This window comes from Mizuhopecten yessoensis, unplaced genomic scaffold (genome assembly GCF_002113885.1).
Source record: "Mizuhopecten yessoensis strain PY_sf001 unplaced genomic scaffold, ASM211388v2 scaffold8123, whole genome shotgun sequence".
Classification (NCBI taxonomy): Eukaryota; Metazoa; Mollusca; class Bivalvia; order Pectinida; family Pectinidae; genus Mizuhopecten; species Mizuhopecten yessoensis.
The window spans coordinates 674025-694122 of NW_018407390.1; the positions used below are offsets into that span (position 1 = coordinate 674025).

The following is a 20098-nucleotide window of genomic DNA, read 5'->3' on the forward strand; positions in this document are numbered from 1 at the left end:
GGGCTGTAGTAGGATATATATAGGGTACCGTGTCCCACTTACAACACCTCCAGGGAGGGCTGTAGTAGGATATATATAGGGTACCGTGTCCCACTTACAACACCTCCAGGGAGGGCTGTAGTAGGATATATATAGGGTACCGTGTCCCACTTACAACACCTCCAGGGAGGGCTGTAGTAGGATATATATAGGGTACTGTGTCCCACTTACAACACCTCCAGGAAGGGCTAAAGTAGGATATATATAGGGTACCGTGTCCCACTTACAACACCTCCAGGAAGGGCTAAAGTAGGATATAGAGTATCAATTAAATACCACATAGATAGTAGATCTATTAACTCAAGAATGCTTAAAAATTCCACCTACACAGAAAAGATAAAACTTAAACAAATATTTGTTTTTAATGTCTCCTGTAATAATATATCAATGAATTTCAGTATTTTGGTAATTTCTTAAAGTAATCCATTCCTTTGCTTATCTGTTTAGATATGCAGTCGTAGGAAATGTTTTAGATCCGAGTTGTGAAATTCATGATTTTAAGTAGATGATTTAAGGTCAAGGTCAATGAAATGTTTCAATATTACAGAGTTGGAACAAGTATCAGCCTCTGCCCGTCACCATTCCCAGTAACCTAGAAACCATGCCCGGCTCCTCCAAGAGTAGTAGTAGCAGTGACCTTGCCAGCCCGTCAGAAATTGACCCCTACCTTCGTTTGTCACCAGAAGCTCAGCGTGCCGTCGACAACTTTGTCAGTATGGGTTTCTCCAAACCCCGTTCTGCACGTGCTGTTGAGAAGTTTGGGAAGGATGACAAGGAAGTAAGTTCTTCAGTTTTTTCGTATTTAAAACTTTGTTTATTCTTAAGAAACAATTTACCCTCTTTATTTTGAAATGTAGTTATCTTTATGCCATGGCACATTATGTATCGTCAACTTTTCCTTTAAAAGTCAAGAATTTTGAGGGTGAACTTGATTTGGCATTGATCATCCCTGGGCCAAGGGAATAAAATGTTTGCATAAATGTGGCCCTTTGGGATTATGGCTTATCAGGGGAAATATCATTTAGTCTTGAAAAGACTACCTGGGTACTTCTTAAATTTGAATGGAGGGATTTTGACCAATGGACCACCCCTAGGTGATGTTAGGTATGTTGTATTAATAAACGGTGACCCCTTGGAGTCAGAGGAGTGGGACTGAACCAGAATATACCAAAATTGACAAAGAGCCTCCCTTGATGAAGGGGATGATGCAATGTCCTATAAACGGAAGATGGCTTCCTCGGAGCAGAGCGACTGGACTCGTAGGGATTTGAAAATTCAAGATTTCACCCAGGCATCTGATCGATGCATGATTTGTTGAGTTATTTTTTGTCTTAATTCCCATTTTGACAAAACTTTATGCATGTGTTATTATTGCATTGCCCTCGACAAGTGATTTTTATTTCAACATTGTCTCAACTTCCATTGGTCAATGGTAACCCACCTTGATCTGAATCATGACATCATGGTCCTGAACGTGATTATTTTAGTTCATTTGGTTAATAAGAAGTCTGCGATGACCACCATTGGGTCAGAAAGTTTAAAGGAGAAAGTAGGAAGTTTATCTCCCTTGAATTTATTTTGAACAACACACATCGTGATTTTCATATAAAATTCAATTTATTTGTGTAGTACAGTTCGCGATGAATACCAGTTTATATTTCATCAAGTGAAAAGAATATTTGATATTTTTCATATGTCCAAATTACAGCATAAGTAATAATATAAAAATTATTAATTCCACAACAACCGGAACTCAGTCGTTCTGTTTTAAAAACAGAATATTGCTATGAAATCAAACAAACAAGCATAAAAAGGGATTTTTAAAACAAAATCTACATAATACTGATATAAAACCTATATTATCTTTTATCTATTGATTCAGAAGGATATGAAGTAAGATGGGAACATTTGTAAGAGAGGAAGCAATAGATAGAATGTTGTTTGTCTTACAACATAAATATATGCTAAAATCCAGTTGATTGTCTTTAGGTGATTGAACACCTTTGTGGAGTGAACAACTTGTCGGAGAAAGGATTCGACACGCACCATGCTGAGACTGTCCTACTTCTGTATAACAATGACGTCAAAAAGGTAGGTTGTCATGGTAATAGTCGATTGACAAACATATTCATGGTAACAAATATTTTAGCATTTAAACAAATATTCAGGATAGAATGGAACGAAGATTATTATGTCTCCCCTTCAAATGAAGGGAGACATATTGTATTAGTACTGGATCTTCTTCTTCTGGTTCTTCTAATCGCAACTTGTCCGGGCCATAACTTTAAAACCGTTAAAGATAAAGATATCTTGATGAAACTTTAGGTATGCATGCATCACCCACAGAAGGTGTGCAGTGTACTAGAATTAGGTCACTGTGACCTTCACCTCAAGGTCAAAGGTCAAATAAGTGCAACATTTTCAGTAAATTCTTGTCACTTTCAAACAAGGTATAAACTGACCAAAAGTCAAGGTCCAAAGGTCAAAGACAAAATGGATCTCTTACTTTGACCCTGGCTCTTGATGGGGGAGGTATTTAAGGTGAAATAAAACAAATCAAAGCTAACAAATGAGTATTGCACCGGTATTTACATTTCTGTGTGCCAAGCATATATGGAAGCGGAAGGAAACAAGACTCACATCATAGTACATGTAAAATGTATATTTTGCTTCCTTGCAATTTTTTTTGAAGTCAAAATGTCAAACGTTAAGCTCAGCTATATTGGCAGATTGCTTCTCGGTAATTATGGGGGATATATTGCCACAAGACGGGGCCCTTACTGACCTGTCAGTGTTCTAGTTTCACCTACGTTGACCAAACTTGCTAAAATTTTAATGTATCTTGGGAAGTAGGAGTGTCGCATTCTAAATTTGGGTCTTGTGCCCCACTTTATAAAGAGATATGGCCCTTTGTTAATTTTATATACGGAAGTTTGTCTATTGGCTAATAAGGGGAGACATGATTTTGTTCACAAAAACAAAATCTAGTTTTAATACTGTAATATACATTTTCTGTAACAATAAATAGAAATTGTTATCCTGAAAAAATTGCTACATATATGACAGGTGTTACAACTGTGAGAAAATGCATAATTTTGAGACATCAATTTAATGGATTTTCTTCTAAACTATGAAATATTTTTGTTATTTCAGGCAGAGAAATATTTGGACACGTTCCACCAGTTCAAAGAATTGGGTTTTAGCCATGACAGAATCAAAGAAGCTTTAGTCACAAACAATCTGGACAGAGAAAAGGCTTTGGATTACCTGACAACCTGACAGGGCTCTTGGCTTTCTCTAATGACCTTTTGACCCTTAGAATAAATCAAACAACAATGGAAACTCAGCAGATTCAGTCACTAGCTGTGATCCAGAAAGTGCAGGACAGCAAAGAATGGAAAGGTCACAAAACTTAGACCTTACAAAGTGTTCTGATGGCATGCTCTTCGGTCAAGACCTTTGACCTGTTGAACTTCCTGTTGTGAAATACAGACAGGAATTGTGAAAGCAGTTTTGTGATATTTCAAAGAAACATTGAACTTTGACCAAATTACTAGTAGACAAAGAGTTATCTCCCTTTCTACTGAAGGGCTATGATTGTGTTTATTTTTCGTGAGGAAGGGAACTACTAGTATAGCCCAGAAAACTCCAATGTCATCCTATTGACCTGTTGGATCTAAGACAATGACATAGAACAAATTTATACTGCTATATTTATCAGATCCAGTCATGATAAATGCCAATGATAAATAACAAAATGAGATATGATGATCTTGTATCAGAAATTTGTGTTAAATTTTGGCTCATATAACTAAGGGGCATTTAACTAATCAGGTAATAAATGATATACATACAATATTTTACTTAAAATTTAACGTAGCTTTGTATGTCAGACTAATCATGAGAAGTATTACACAATAATAAGCACGGAAGTATGTAGTGGTATGGAGTAATTGTGAACTTAAACAGATCTGTGTACAGGGAGCTATCTAACCAGACACATATCTTGTTTTGATGTGTATCCTTCAGCATTTTTGATGATTTCATATATAGACATAAGTGGATTACTTAGTGGTATGGAATAAACTTTAGATGAACTCAAGCTTTCATCATCCTCTAAATTCCAGAGGCTAGGCTCAAATATGTTCTCTGCACCCCTAGAATATGTCATGATGAAAGGGAAGGCTCCGCACGTTTGACATTGTTGATGATACAAGTAGATCAGTTTTATTTTTTGTTGTAGATCAAAAAAATTGTTCAATAACATTTCGATAAAATTTTCAAAGGACAGGTATTGGCAATGTGTAAGCATTACTACCAGTTACTATACCTACAATTTTGAGGATGTTGTTTTTGTATTCGTTGTTAAGCTTAAATTTACATTGTATTCCATTCAGATTTTGTCAGAAACGAACGCCAGCAGTGTTTCCAAATATTAAACATAAACTCATCTTGCATTCCTGTAGTAGAGCCTTGCATCAGTGATTTACATGGGGTTGATTTAAGGCTTTTATAATGCCCTTACCTCTAGATAATTCCTGCTGTATTTTTCGAATGTCATGCATAAATCTCTATATTTTCACAAATTAATGCTTTTTGTGTGTGATATTTTCCTAAAGTCACAACAAACAGGCCCCTGTGGAAGAGATGTAGACAAATCACTGATTACTAGTTTTATTACTGAGAGTGTTGCATTATAACATATGTTTAAATACACTGTAGTTGCATTACTAGTGTAATTAAAGCAAAATATACATGAAATACATAATGCACCACAAAATCAAATAATAACCTAATGGTCAATAGAATATATTTCTTTATTGACTACAGTATATACCAGTAGTTAGTTTCAATACTAAACAACACTTACTTTTTATCAAATGTAAAATGTTTGTGATAACTTTTTTGAGGAAATATTCAGCCAAGTTAACATTGGAGCCAACTATTTATAGATCTATTATCAAGATACTGACCTGATTGGATGTTTCAGTATCTGTTTTAGGGACTATTAGTTCTAATTCTGCCGATGTGTTCAAATATTATATGTTCAAATATAAATAAGTGCTATATATTGTAAGTTGGTCTGTCACTTTGGGAGTATCGGTGATCAATGTTTTACTGTGTACAGTTACGTTTGTCCTCAGGACAGCTTATATAGTCACCACAGTCCACATATTGTCTAATGCTAGCAGAAAATCTGAACAGTATACAGGAATGATATTATTAAAAGTGTATCCAATTTTCTTGATCCTCCAAAATAGCTCTTATTCTCATAGATCTAGACCTCCAAATGGTAGATCTCCATTCTACACTCTGGTGTGGGGAACAACTATATATAGGCGATAGAGCTATCCTACACCAACAGGTATATATATGGGATACACAGGTAAGGGAGCTATCCTACACCAACAGGTATATATATGGGATACACAGGTAAGGGAGATAGAGATATCCTACACCTACAGGTATGTATATGGGATACACAGGTAAGGGAGATAGAGATATCCTTCACCAACAGGTATATATATGGGATACACAGGTTAGGGAGATAAAGATATCCTACACCGCCATATGACTGCTGTCTTACATAGGAGGGCTAGAAAAAATCCTATGTTTTCTTTGAAAATGTTTTATTAAATATAGAAAAGCTGAAAACAACATAACTGGTACTTTATATAAAGACAGTTGACTGTGCGTGGGTCCAGTAACACTACTATATAAAGACAGTTGACTGTGCTTGGGTCCAGTAACACTGTACTATATAAAGACAGTTGACTGTGCGTGGGTCCAGTAACACTGTACTATATAAAGACAGTAGACTGTGCGTGGGTCCAGTAACACTGTACTATATAAAGACAGTTGACTGCGTGGGTTCAGTAACACTGTACTATATAAAGACAATAGACTGTGCGTGGGTCCAGTAACACTGTACTATATAAAGACAGTTGACTGCGTGGGTTCAGTAACACTGTACTATATAAAGACAATAGACTGTGCGTGGGTCCAGTAACACTGTACTATATAAAGACAGTAGACTGTGCGTGGATAGTAGACATTGCGTGGGTACTAGTTGGTGTTGTGTGTCTACCATTCTTTGTCTTGATGTTTCCACAATTCCTGCAACACTAACGCACATGATAACTATATGCATCTGTTGATTAAGACAATTTGCCAAACTGTAACATAACACTGTACATGTCAATGTAAAACTAAGATGCAAGAACTTTCATTACAAGTGACTGGACATTTCAGTCAGTGCAGTGGTTGGCTATATACTTATAATATAATTTCATGGAATATTGCTCCAGTTCAAACCCTGTGCTAATCAATATGAAATTTGTGATAGTTACACTGAAGATATTTTATAGTAAAAGATTGACAGGAGTGTTCCTGTAAAGGATTTGTTTGGAATCCAGAGAGTTGTGGGAGTTGTGGTAAAGGATTTATAATATAACAAATGTAAAGAATCATCAAGGACATTATTGTAAAAGATATGTTTGTGGTCCAAGTGAAGGATATGTAAGAAAGAGTTAAGGGTGTGTAGGGAGTACTCAATCAATAGAAAGTGGTTCTACTATAATACAGTGTACCACGAAATATAATGAGGACAAATTAAAATGATAATAATAATATAATTTGTAATTACATTGTTCAAGGGCAATATTAATGCTGGACCAATATGGATTTTATCAGGGTGAAAATTTGACTGGACGAGAATTTCCTAGTACCTAGTATCCATTAGTTTGCAGAAGAAGCTATGAAGTGTTCACCTGATCATGAGTCTATAGTGCTGTGTCTGTTCACAGGTTTAACGGACATGTGTCCCATAACAAATATACTGTAGAATTCTCTGTTGTAGTAAGTTCATTTAGCCTTTTAATCACTAAAAATTGAGACAAACAATACGTCTTTGACTGCACTGTGTATTTTCCAGCAAGTTTTGGCACTGGAGTGCAGACAATCCTCCATGCATGTTTTAATTTAACTTTAAATGTTATCATGTTTAAATTATTAATATTCTCAAGTTATGTTACTGGTACATGTATTTTGATTTTTCTTGCCTGTGATATTGACCCAGAGAAGAATGATTACATACTCAATCTGTGTCGGATATGTTATCAAGTTTACCTGTGTACAGACAGGATGTATTGTCAGTAAAGTTACGCTAATACTGTACTGAAGGTAAGCACACTTATTGTATACCTCTCTCTTGTACATCCTGTCTATTAGTGTAATCGTGAATTAAGAGCCCATACATTTCCTGGAGTAAATGTACGACAGAAAACAGGTACATCCTTCACGCTGTAGATATTCTAGCAGAGATTAAATGATGCTATTGGAAAAGTATGATCTGCACTGCAAAATGTTATACAGTAGTTGTTGATAAAGAAATGTAACTTTTAGTTTATTCTAAATTTTAGTTTGACTTTCATAGGATATTTCAGATTTTTAATCATTAAAAAATTCCATTTTTGTTTATTTGTACAAATATCTGAAATGATTTTATTGCAATCTTTCCCAAATTTAGCATATCTTGACAACAGTACAAACAAATGTGTAGTATTGATGATAAGCTTACAACCTGCAGCATGGACACACATTTCCTGATACATGTAGTGACTATTTATTGGTGTATTGTTAATTGTGTGAAGGGCTACACAATGTATTTCTTCACTTGTGAACTGACTTAGACCTTTTCTGATTACGCAAGTATCTTTTTGCTAATGGAGTAGAAAACGTACCTGGCTTGACTTTGATTTTGGGTAGAATTTTATTATACTGTCTGCAACAAAGTAAGGGCATATAAATGTACTGGAATCTGTTTGTCAGTTTGTTTGTCAGTCAGTTTGTCTGCTGTTCTGTCTGTCCATGGGTGAAAACTTGTCTGGACAACTCCTTACTATGAAGGTAATTTCAACAAAACTTTATATGAATGATCAGTTAATCACAAAGTTGCACACCTCATTTTTTTTCAGTTACAATTTTTCTTTACTAGAATAGTTGCCCATTATTTATTTCAATGAAACTTTATATAAATGGTACATGGTGGTTACTTCACATTGGATGGCTAATTCTTAATTTTCTGGATTCAAAACGGCCACTTAGACTTCTAATTGGCTTAAATTGTTACTTATATGATGGTAGTGATCTTGGGTAGTCTTTATTTTGTAGGATTAAAATGTAGTGGATATACTTTATCTAAAATGATTGACTTTTAATTTTGAGATTCAAAATGACAACATGGTCTCAGATTTACAAAGACAAATACATTATAACCCAAGTGCTGTTTGGCCGACTTTGTTTATACTTTGTAATATTGATTCATAGGGTGTATACTTCATGTCAAATGACTGGCTATTTAATTGTAGAATTAAAGATGGCCACTGTGACCATTGATTCATTGGTAGTGCAAAATTGAGGCTATAGCTGGAGGTCCATTTAGCCATATACATGTATGGGTGATATGTTAAGGGATATACTTTATTTAAACAAATAAACTTTCAAGTTTCTGGGTTTGAGTTGGCCGCTGTTGATTTAGATGGTGTATTATTGGCCATGGTCAAGGTCTGTTGGGCGGATTAGAATAACATCTTTTGCAATGCTTCATTTACAACTACTGAGTAGTTTGAGGGACATTTCTAGAACTTGTTCCGTATAGACAACTGCTGATAACACCTCAAACAGACTAGGAAAGTTCGCACCCATCGTCATCACTTAATAATATAGTGTAAATATAAAAATATAATTTTTCATTTTTGTCATTTTTACTGTGGAGGGGAAGAAAGAAAGGGCATTAGTAGGACTGACAGTTGTAGTTATTAATGAGTAAAGAAACAAAAAAGTAGAAAAAGGGGTTAATTCACAGAAAGAACAGATGGTTTATTCACAATCATAACATATGAGTACACTATTATAATGTGGGTTATTTAACACTGATTACATATGAGATAAATCCTACTTATTGCATACAGGGTTTTACATTTTGGTTAATTTAAATAACCAAAGAGCTGAGACATTAAAAATTCCCATTGCACAACAACATTCTAATAAACAGATGAAAATTGCATGCCCAAAACCAATCCATAATTACAGAATTTCTTTCCATACAAAGGAAGTAAATTGTAGCTTGTCCTGGTGTACGGTGCTATAGCATGTTTTACTGTCAATCTAGTATGTATGATTTTGTATAAAGTATTTATATTGATATTATATGCACATATCTGTATCAGTATATTATTAGCTCATCTGGTCTAAATGACCAAGGTGTGCTCTTGACATATTGCTGCATCCATTGTCTGTTGTCCGTTGTCCAACCGTCAACCATTTTCTTTAAAGAACATCTGCCTTCTAAAAAACCACAGGGCCTACCATTATATTTCGTCTTAAGTTTGTTGGGCTTCATTTCATTCAAATGATCAAAGTCACCGGGGTCACATGTTAAAAATCTTCTGTGACTTCTAACAAGCCATAAGGTCGTTTGTGATATTTAGCTCGTAGCTGGCTGAGTTAATTACTGCCAGTTTACCTGGACCAACATTTCTATCATCCTCGATGTCCAGGGGTAACAGGGGTAACACTCAATTTCGCTCTCTGCACCCCTGGAATATGTCATAGCATATTGGAAGGCTCAGTTTGTGCCACCCAGTTGTTGAGACAAGAAGATTAGTTCGATCCTTTGATGTGCATCAAAAGAATCTCGCGGTTACGTAACGGTAAAAATTGACTGACTTTGAAGTCAGGTGTTGCTCCTTTGTCATCTTCAAAGGACAGGTATCAGCCTAGCGATTGGTCAGGTGTTGTTTTTTTACCGGAGACCAATCAAACGGCTGTCTTTGTGTCTTCAATTTTGCTATGAGTGCAGAGAGCGAAAGTGAGCGTAACCCCTGGAGTATCAGGATGCATTTCTACCAGCACATGTTTAAGTTCATGGCATCTTTAATAGAGGCCCTGTGGCCTTCTTGTTATTACATAATGTACAGACCGAAATTTGTTGTTATGTTTATTTGCGTACTTTTGTTGCAGACCCATGGCTTTTATTTTACCTGAATTTTAAAAAGGTTTTCTGTGCTGATCAGGGTGAGAGAATGTGGTAAAATTATTCAGTCAACTTAATACCTTGTATTGTTTTCATATAGGTATACATCACAATGAATGAACGTAAATAAATCGGTTTGATCGGAAAACTGGTTTATTTTCACTGATGTGGTTGTATGAAAATTGATATGGATAAGCACTCTTATCCCATTCCATTGTGATTCAATAAAAGAGAAAATCAGTTTTTGAATATTCGGTCATTTTTTCTGTTGTGTCGCCTACAATGACTTATTTCTTCACACAAAAAATCGGCAGAGCTGTTTAAATGTCGCTTGGAATTTGTCTCATCATTGTACATTACAGACTGAATTTTAGGCTGTTTTTGATTGGATAACAATAAAATTAACACAAATACAAATTTGGTTTTAGACACAAAGGGAGAAATTTGATAGACTCTCAGAGTTTCAGACTACAGTTGTCTTAAATTTTTGCCTGATTTGTTATGTAAACTGGTAAAATAATACAATATTTGCCCTGTCCTCTGCCCTCGGAAGGTAGTTCTCTCTGTTTATTCAATATTAAGAATCTTTTTGTTCAAAGGATCCTCAAAACCAAATACATGTTAAGGTTAAAATTCCTTAACATACTCACAGAGTAGAATTTTGAAGATTAACGTTTATTTCCCCTTCTGGGCCCTGACCCAGGGCTCGCCCCCCGTTTATATAACATAGAATCGCATTGGCTTAAGGAAGATTAGAACAAATTGACGCTGATTGGTCTGTACCCGAATTTGCCTTCATATAGCGCAAGCCAATCTTGAATCGACATATTAACGATGTACTAAAAGTGGTCGTCAAGGAAGGATCACGGAATGATTTAATAGCACAAGCATCGTATTTGCATATGACGACGAAAAGAAAATTACGATGACGCTCCTTGACATTTAAAGACATGTCAAGAAATTTGAAAGAACACCTGAAGGTGTTGGTCAATACAAAAAAATATACTTAAACTTCGGTTCTAACCACTCGGCACTAGAAGTTGGGTGTTGTAACTACAGTGATATTACTGTCACAACACAACAGGTCGTCATCCCTTATAGAAATAAATGGCCCAAAACCATCGATCGGATATGACGTGACAATGAAAAAGCAACAGCCATGAAACCATGTACTTAACACCCCTACATCCTAGTACACATTAGGATAAAATATAGGTAAAAGTTACAGAATGTGTACACACAATCGGGTGCTAGAAATGTGACACATGGAACGTCGGGAGACAGGAAGACAGCTTGGTGTCCGATTTGTGAACATCAGAAAAGGAACATTCAGTGACCAAAATAAAGGAATCGGAAATGACTGACATGCCACACAGTACAAGAGGTCCAGCGACCTCAATAGCTCACCTGGAATTTTATCTTTCAAAATGGTGGAGTATGGTACATGTATATCTAAAGAGTGCAAGATATGAGCTGAAACATACAACAAGGACTAAGTCCCAAGGGACAGGGTCAATCCTAGCAGAATGGGTATATTTTTTACGATGATAGGGAAAATATATCAACCGTTTCAATGTTATGATCCTAAGACAGTCCCCAGTGTCCGGACCCCTGGGGAAATCCTTTAAGGATGACACTGTTCGTCTCGTCTTGACCACAACAAATGCATACTTGGTTACTGGGTAGGAATCTCAACCGTCTCCATGTTATCATTGGTCACTACTTCCCCAGGGGCAGGATCATACCCTTATGCGAATTCATAGGTAGCATGATTGTATTTATTTCATGCTTTTGGAATGCATATATGGCATGGATCCCAACACCTTCCATGTCATGACACATGAACTAAACTCCCAGGGGCCGTTCAGAATCCAGGCGCCAATCCCGGTAGCATGTTTTCATCTCTTCATTTCTTAGTGTCTGTTCTAAGTAATAGACTTGTACACCCAAAGTTTGGCCAAATGGGGTGTACATGTACCAACTTTATTTAAACAATATGCGGTTGTATTGGTGCAGTGAAATCCTAGATCAAATATTGTAACAAGTACCTTTGGTCAGGAGTATCTGGCTGTTGAAGATTGAATTGCCTAACTTGACGTTCATCCGATATTTGTTCGGGTACCTCTGTTACTAACCCTTGTGTTAAGAAAGGAAGTTTAATTTGCCTATCGGTAATAATATCAAATAATTATGAATGGTATCATTATGGAAATATGTGTCCCCTGCCGAGCGTTTCTCTGTGATTATGCATATGCTGGTGCTATTCTAATTAAAAATGTATTGATTCCACCATTGCCCTCCTGCTAGTGATTATTATAAAGAGAAAGATAGAAAGGTGTCGGGCGAGATCTATTGATGGGAAGTCCGCTGTTTTATGACATCTGTATACTTTATTTCCGTAGAAAAGTAAGAAAGTTATACAGGTCTTGTGACTTTTGTATACTGTTTAGGTAAAAACAGTGGTGAATTTGTACAGTTTTTGAGTGTTCACGACTCATTAATTACTCAACACATGTTGTACTGGTGTGTTCCAGAAGGTAATTGTCTAACAGTTGGTCGGGAGGTCAATTAACGATCTGAAAAATCAATAAATCAATATATAACACGTACGATTTTAACATCGATGGCAAAGATACATTTTATGTATTATTAGATATGTATACCAAAAGCAATATCAAAGCTCCACTTTCATGCTAGTGCTTTACTCAATGTATTCAACCCATTGCAAAAGTTGTTTTCTAACTCGTGTTTAGATGTGTTTTATCCAAAATCTGTTTTAAAAAATAACACATGCCCTTTCCAATTCTAAACATCAAACAGCTCTCTTCATTTCATCTGTATATTTTTTCTTTTACTATTTCTTAATGTGGTGGATACCTTACCTGTAAATAATGTACAAGCACGTAAGCCAAAATCTACAACAGTTTTATCGTTTATTTACACTCTCTCATATGACCTTTTAACACTCAAGTTCAACTCCTTTCTTACTGGACATTACACCTGTGTAACGCGTGGTGTCTAGGGTCAAGTCGGGTACGTAAAGATAAGTGAGAAAGGGGAGGAGTTGGCAGATTGTCCAGACAGGCTTTCCAGATGAGGAAAGTAAAATTGCTTTACGGTGAATTCCCCAGGGTGGGGGATGTCTCGCGCCCCAAAACTCCCGTAGACTCCCACTGAGTAGGCTCTTTATTTTAGTGGCCCATTTGTTCTATTTTCCAAGTTTGCTTTTCTGTCGTTACAAGATTCGTATGCTCCACAGAGGCCTGGAAATGTGTTACAGCTATATTTGGACCTAAACTAAGGTGTTCAGAGTAAGTTGACAGGTTTGAGGGGTTTAGGTCGTCTTTCGGTAAAAATGTAGCTGTAACAAATTCTCAGGTCCCAATAATATGCTCCTGCAAATACGATTTCATATACTGATAAAACAAATATAGCGAGTCCTTGTCATTTGGTTGGATGGTTAATAGGGTTAAACGTCTTATCAACAGTAAGGTAATTTTAAAACGTGTTTCCAAGTTTGTTGTGTACGTTACGTGCATGTGTGTTTGTGTATTGGAGGCAGGGTATGTTGGTGTATTTACCTCATTGTGGTAGCGCGGATCTTATACCGACTTTATAGTGATACCTCACTGAAATACCATGCCGAAGGAATCCTGCCCAGTCACATTACAATGACAACGGATGAGCCAGTTGTTGCCTTTACTTCAAATACTGAGCGCGAGGCAGGGAATTTAAGAACATTGGTATGTGTCCTGGCATGGGGACAGAGCCCATTGCCTTCCTAACCTGGGCGAACGTTCAACATTAAAGCCAAAAGTGAGGTATTGCCAATGAAAGCGTTAGGACACGAAAGGTAGTTAGAAGTAGAGAAAATACAAAGATACCAAATATTGCAATGGGTGCAGCAGATTTATTTTGGTCGCTTTTGTGTCCCCAAATAGAGGACATAACCGCAAATCCCCAATTATGCGGGAGGTTCCTACATTATCATCTCTTAAGATCATGCAGTTGGCTAGCCCAAGTTTCCTCTGGTCCTGACACCAGACTTAGACATTTTGACAAGTGGGCACATATCTGTCAAAATGTCTAAGTCTGGTGTCGGGGCTAGAGGAAACTCGGGCTAGTAACACCAAACATCTTTCTACCAAAATGTCTAAGTCTGGTGTCAGGGCCAGAGGAAACTAGGGCTACATGTAGCAGTGGGCGACAGCAGGTATATGTTTTTGTCAATCCCCGACCTGCAGGGGTGATGTCGTGTGGTTAGATTAATAACCCTTACTAATGTCACACTTAATTATCATTAACATGTAATTGATTTCAAGTAAAAATATAGTTTAAGACGTAGGATAGTTTGCATCCACGTTCAAAATAACCTTTCGGTAAGATTTTGTGCTTCTGTACGTAACTATAAGACTATGGTAAATATACTCGTGAGATTGAAAAAACGTATAAACTATTCCTCTTTCCTTTGTCCCATGTGTTGTATTTCCTAAAATGTCTAGAGGCGCTCAGTAGTTAAGAGTGTGATCTTGTGGACCATTGAAACGTAATACAGACGCTGCATCCTTAATCTACCTCTAGACCATGTTACGTCGGTAACCTGAGCAGAAACCTCCAGGGTTCCGCGCTTGAAATCGTCCATGGGTAATCATTCAATGGTCAAAAGCGTGAACGCAACTGCCAGAGAAATGGGACTGATTTCGAAATTATTTAATAAATTCTCAGCAAATGGTGTTCACCGCAAACCTCGGTTCCTGACCAAACAACCAGGATACCGTGGACGTCAGAAATAGAGCCGAGTTCCCGCTGGTAAAGTAGAAATGTACATACTGCTTGCAGATACAAGATTTATCATCATGTTCTCCCAGTTAAACTTGCGATTCGGTGTATTGACACAGAAAGTTATCAGAACAGTATATTTCATTCCTGTCGCTTAGCTTGATGATGAACACATTGCAGATATCTGAAACGTTTGCTTGGAAGGCATACTATTTTCATAAAAAAACACACCAGAATTTGCATTGCTAAAGCGAAAAACCTACCACCAATCCGTTAGCTCTCTGAGATTCGTGAACGAGATTCTGATATACCCAAACGCCTGCACGGTTTTCCACTTTTAGCTTTTGACACCTTAACGTGAAGCAAGCACAAAAACTCCACTTAACTGCATCTTGGAACACATTAGGAGAGATCGGGTTCAATGTTCTTGTGTTATTTACCGTTCACAATCACACTGACATTGATGTTGAAGTTCCTCTTTCAAAGTTACAGGAATCGCTTGTGTTACGGCTTGGACAGCGCTCCAGACAATCTTACATATGTATCAATTACTTTAGTTTATAACAAGAATTATCAAGATTAATTATAGATCTCCTGTTCCCAATTATCTTTCTCTTCGTACTTGCTGTTTACTTACAAAATGTTTTAATTCAAAACCATCTAGACTATTGCTTAATTGTAAATATGTATGACCTTGTTACAGGAAAGGACTAAACAAGTTGGCATAACTTGCGTCAAATCCTTTTGTACATATTTTTTAAGCAGAACTTGTAGTTACACAGTTGTGGTTCCGTACCGTCGTGTATGCCTTGATGACTCTATTCCGTCTTTGCGTATTGCAGAGTTATCTTCTCTTGGGAGCAGGGATTGATTGTTACGTCACTTGCTTGTGAGAGCAACGTCATCAATTTTTGAGAAAACGACGTAAATTTCTCGCTCAAACCAATGACGTAACAATCAATACCTGCTCCCAAGAGAAGATAACTCTGCGATACGCAAAGACGGAATAGATGATGTGTTCGACGTAAAGGCCATCATGTGATAGACTGTACAGGTCGTTCTAAAAAAAGCCATGCTTTCCTAATTTTTGAATTCCTTCATAATCTAAAAAAGTAGCAGCTGAAACTTCGATGTCATGCTGTACAAGCCAACATATATATAAGTGAATGGTGGGACCTTTATCCCACAGGGACCTGATAATTTGTTACAGCTATATTTGGACCTAAACTAAGGTGTTCCGAGTAATTTTACATGTTTTATGGGTTAAGATCGACTTTCGGTAAAAATGACCCCCTAATGATCATATTATACTCGTATATATGATCATTGGGGGTGCTCTGTTCATTTCATTTGTATATTGTTTTCGTTTACTTACTCTTAATGTGATGGATAACTTACCTGTAATGTACAAGCACGTAAGCCAAAATCTACAACAGTTATATTTTTTATTTACACTCTCTCATGTGACATTATGGCACACAAGTTCAACTTGGGGTGTCATATTTAGCGAAAGTCGATCTAAATCCCTAAAACATGGAAAATTACTCTGATCATCTTAGTTTTGGTCCAAATATAGCTGTAACAAATTATCTGGTCGCTGTGGTCTAGCCATCGACGTAGGTTTTTGCTGATTGTCCGCTGTTGCCATCCAACTCCAGTTCAGTAAACGTGACCACGTCAGACATGATCATAGTCTGCACCAGAATATTCATTTGTTGAATTTGACAGGCAATCTGGTCTCCTCCATGATTCGCTTTTCTCTCTAAAGTCTGCTGTTCTCTTCGCTTGGTGTTGTTGGTGTCGCACAATCTGTTGTCGTACCATTCCCCGAGACACTTGATTTGATTTCAAACTGTTAGTAGGATGACCAGTCCTAGCCCTCTCAGCTGCACCTGTAGGTTTATCTAGATAGATAGATAGAGAAGTAAAGGAGAAGAAGACAAGAACATTATATTTTGATAGATAGAGCGAATTGAGGATTTGAGAGCGGTGGATGAAGAGATGGATGTGAAATCCGACGGCAAAAAGTTCAAGTCAGTATTTTTTTCTCATGAAGAAGGAGTGTTCACTTACCTGTGATCTACATGCGAGAGTTTGATACGTATACTGGTGTGCATGACTTATAAGGCTAGTCGGAGTGACAAGGTCTTTCTGATGTTGATTTTATTGAATGTAACAACTGTGTTTCGTGTAGTGTGGTTAGCCGCATACCCGCCTTTGTTCGTTCTATTATGTCCGCAACACTGGAGGTGTTTCTGTGTTTGTCGGTGACAATTCTGGACGATTTTATCTTGTTTTTATCTGCTTTGTTATAGTGTTCCCTAACTGAGCAGACATATTCTAGTGGTGGTCTTACTATGGTTGTATTTCCTCACTCCTTGACAGAACTTGAACCGGTCTTGAGGTTTCTTCGGAGAAAGCCAAGAGTGACATTCACTTTTCCGCAGATGTTGGATTTGTGGGATTCCCATTTCAGGTTTGACTGAATAGTGATGCCTACAGTATTTGACGTTGTCTAAATGTTGTTACTCTTTGCTGTGCAGATGTGGGATTTTTTTTTATTGATAATAGAAAGTATTATGATAAGGTACATTAACTTCACTTGCTTAAACTAATCATTGCGCATCGTACAGTTCCATCCATCCTACGCTCTCTTTACCCCTAGAATATATGTCATTGCAAAATTGAAGGCACGCGACTAACTATTTGATTGGCCTCGGGTGAAGAAAAAAAACTCAATTGCTAGGTTGATACCTGTCCTTTGAGGATTACAGAAGAGCGGCATCAGACTTTAAAGCCAGTAAAATTTACTGTTTCCCGATCGCGGGTTTCTTTTGATGGACATCGAAGGATCAAACTAGTCTTCTTGTCAGTATCTTCCACAGGGTGCCGCACGCTGAGTCTTCGATCCACAAGGTTGTGCACAAATATTCCATGGGTGTAGAGAGCATAATTGAGCGTAAACCATGGAATATTGAGGACAAGTTTCATTGAGTGTGGTTTAACGCCTAGCGTGCTTGTACGTGAGCCGCTCTTGTGATTGTAAGGTCAAAAAAAGAAACCCCATTTAACCTGTCACACGCCCTTCTCTAACTTCTGCCATGATTTGAAGCCTCCCTCAGAGAAGTGTAGTTGGAGGCCGCTCATCTTCGAAATCCAAGGGTCTCGCTCTCCATGCACAAACCTTTTCGATACCCTTAGAATTTGTCATGGCAGGTGAAATATCATCCTCGATACTCCACGGGTTATGCTCACTTTCGCTCTATGTAACCCTGGGTTATCGTGGCAAAATTGAAGGCTCATTGTGCACCACCTTGCGGATGCGACAAGAAGACTTGTTGATGTACATCAAAAGATTCTCTCGGTCGCGTAACGGTAAAAAATGACTGGCTTTGAAGTCGGGTGTCGCTCTTTTGTAATCTTCAAAGGACAGATATCGGCCTAGCGCTTGGTTAGGTTTTTTTTTCACACGAGCGCAATCAAATAGCTAGTCGCGTGCATTCCATTTTGTTATGTCATATTTCAGGGTTGCAGAGAGCGAAAGTGAGCGTAACCTCTGGAGTGTCAAGGATGGTGAAAATCTGTGAAAATAATTGTCACCTTAGGACCGAGGATGAGTCCGGCGTGGCTCATCTGTAATCTTCAAAGGATATGTGTCAGTTAGCAATATATGCGTGTTGGAAACTGGCCTTTTCAGTGGCCGATCATGATTCCTAATCTTTCCACCACTCTTGTTTTCTCCGTTTTTCAGTGTAGTTAAAGATCTTCTTTTTCCGGAATGAGTTGGGTTCCATACATAACGTTATAACCTTAGGCGCATGTCGGCAGACAGCTAAAAACCTCTCGGCATATTTATATTTAAAATTGAATAAAAGGTCACACGCTTCGATGGTGAATGCCCCGTGACCAGCTGGCAGCCGATCCAGCATGGATTTGAAGCCCTCTAATGATGACACTGGTGTTATATCTAGAGGGAGCTTGTTCCACTGCCTGATAGTCCGTAGGTAAAAAGAGTATCTGAATGCGTCACTGGATGCTTCAAATTCCCGAAATTTGTTGGAACCTCTGGTGCAACTGTCTCCTGCAACTAGGTGTTCATGTGGGACGTCTTAAACATGACATGACAGTCAGCTTTTCGCACGTAGTGGTTGTCGAGCTCTCCCAGTACAGTTGTTGTGTCATATGCGGTACACCCGAGTTTCCTCTGGCCCTGACACCAGACTTAGATATTTTGACAGATCATCTATCTGGTGTCAGGACCAGAGGAAACTCGGGCTATGTCATGCTGGTAACCGCTCCAAGAGTGTAATAACTGTAGTTTTTTTAAAACAAGCACATGCATATGAGATGGCTTTCAAAGATACAATTGAATCAAAGATTGGTTCCATTAATTTGAGATAATTAATTCAATGTGGTTCAATTAAATTGAAGATACATGTAGGTCCACTTAGTACATTTGGCCTAGTTTCAAATAAATTGTTCCCATCTTTAAAGATGGTAAAGATGATAAAAAAGGTGCACATACTTATGTCTTTCTTTAATTGAATAGAATCGATAGGTCTAATAATAATAATAATAATAATTCAGGTAAAAAGACAAATAATACACGTATATCCCATTTTGCAGATTGGACATAAATATATATATATTGTAAAAGATGTGGATTAATTAGGTTGCCTTACAAGCGACAGCTGTAGGGAATTTCCCTTTAGCTCAGCGGTAGAGCATCGGGCTGGAGAGTCAAGGGTCGCGGGTTCGAGCCCCAGCGACGACACTATCTTTATCACTATTCCTCGTCCTATTACATATATTGTCACAGAATTATCTACATGTAAATAGACCTATTAGAGCACGTGGGAAATACTTCTTCAACAATCTATGTATTGACGATATCTGAAAGGAGATGCCTTTCAAATTTCGAGCCAAAACGTTAGAACTTTCCCTGCGTAACATCTAAACATAGATAGACTGCCGCGTGGGCTCTCTAATCCTGACCCACTGTCCTCGATAAATAACATTGTAAACGAGGTCACTGGAAATGTTTGTTGGATGAGTGCGCATGCTCTTACTCGAGGTTTTATATTGAGGTCATACAGGATACCTACACCTCGGAAACGTGTCGTCTAATACACAAGCTATAGAATATGGATGTTTTCTGATGTTTACACTCCTGAAGAGTTTTATTGCGGCGCAAAGATTTTGACAAATGTGCTAAAGAACCATACTTAACTGTAAGTATCAATT

At 37.6% G+C, this 20098-nt stretch overlaps 2 protein-coding genes across 3 annotated transcripts in view; both read left to right on the forward strand.

Moving 5' to 3' along the window:
- Positions 1-10316, forward strand: part of LOC110454978 (ubiquitin-associated protein 1-like) — a 21997-nt gene extending 11681 nt beyond the window's left edge. For both annotated transcript variants that reach the window (XM_021504824.1, XM_021504826.1), the window contains 3 exons: positions 587-817; positions 2029-2130; positions 3193-10316. In XM_021504824.1, the coding sequence (XP_021360499.1) occupies positions 587-817; positions 2029-2130; positions 3193-3318 (459 nt within the window). In that variant the 3' untranslated portion in view covers positions 3319-10316. The remainder of the gene's footprint in view (positions 1-586; positions 818-2028; positions 2131-3192) is intronic.
- Positions 10317-19941: 9625 nt separating this feature from the next.
- The window catches only part of LOC110454989 (galanin receptor type 2-like), a 29409-nt gene continuing 29252 nt past the window's right edge, over positions 19942-20098 (forward strand). Inside the window, exon 1 of the mRNA XM_021504847.1 lies at positions 19942-20085. The gene's annotated coding sequence lies outside the window, so the exon portion shown is untranslated. The remainder of the gene's footprint in view (positions 20086-20098) is intronic.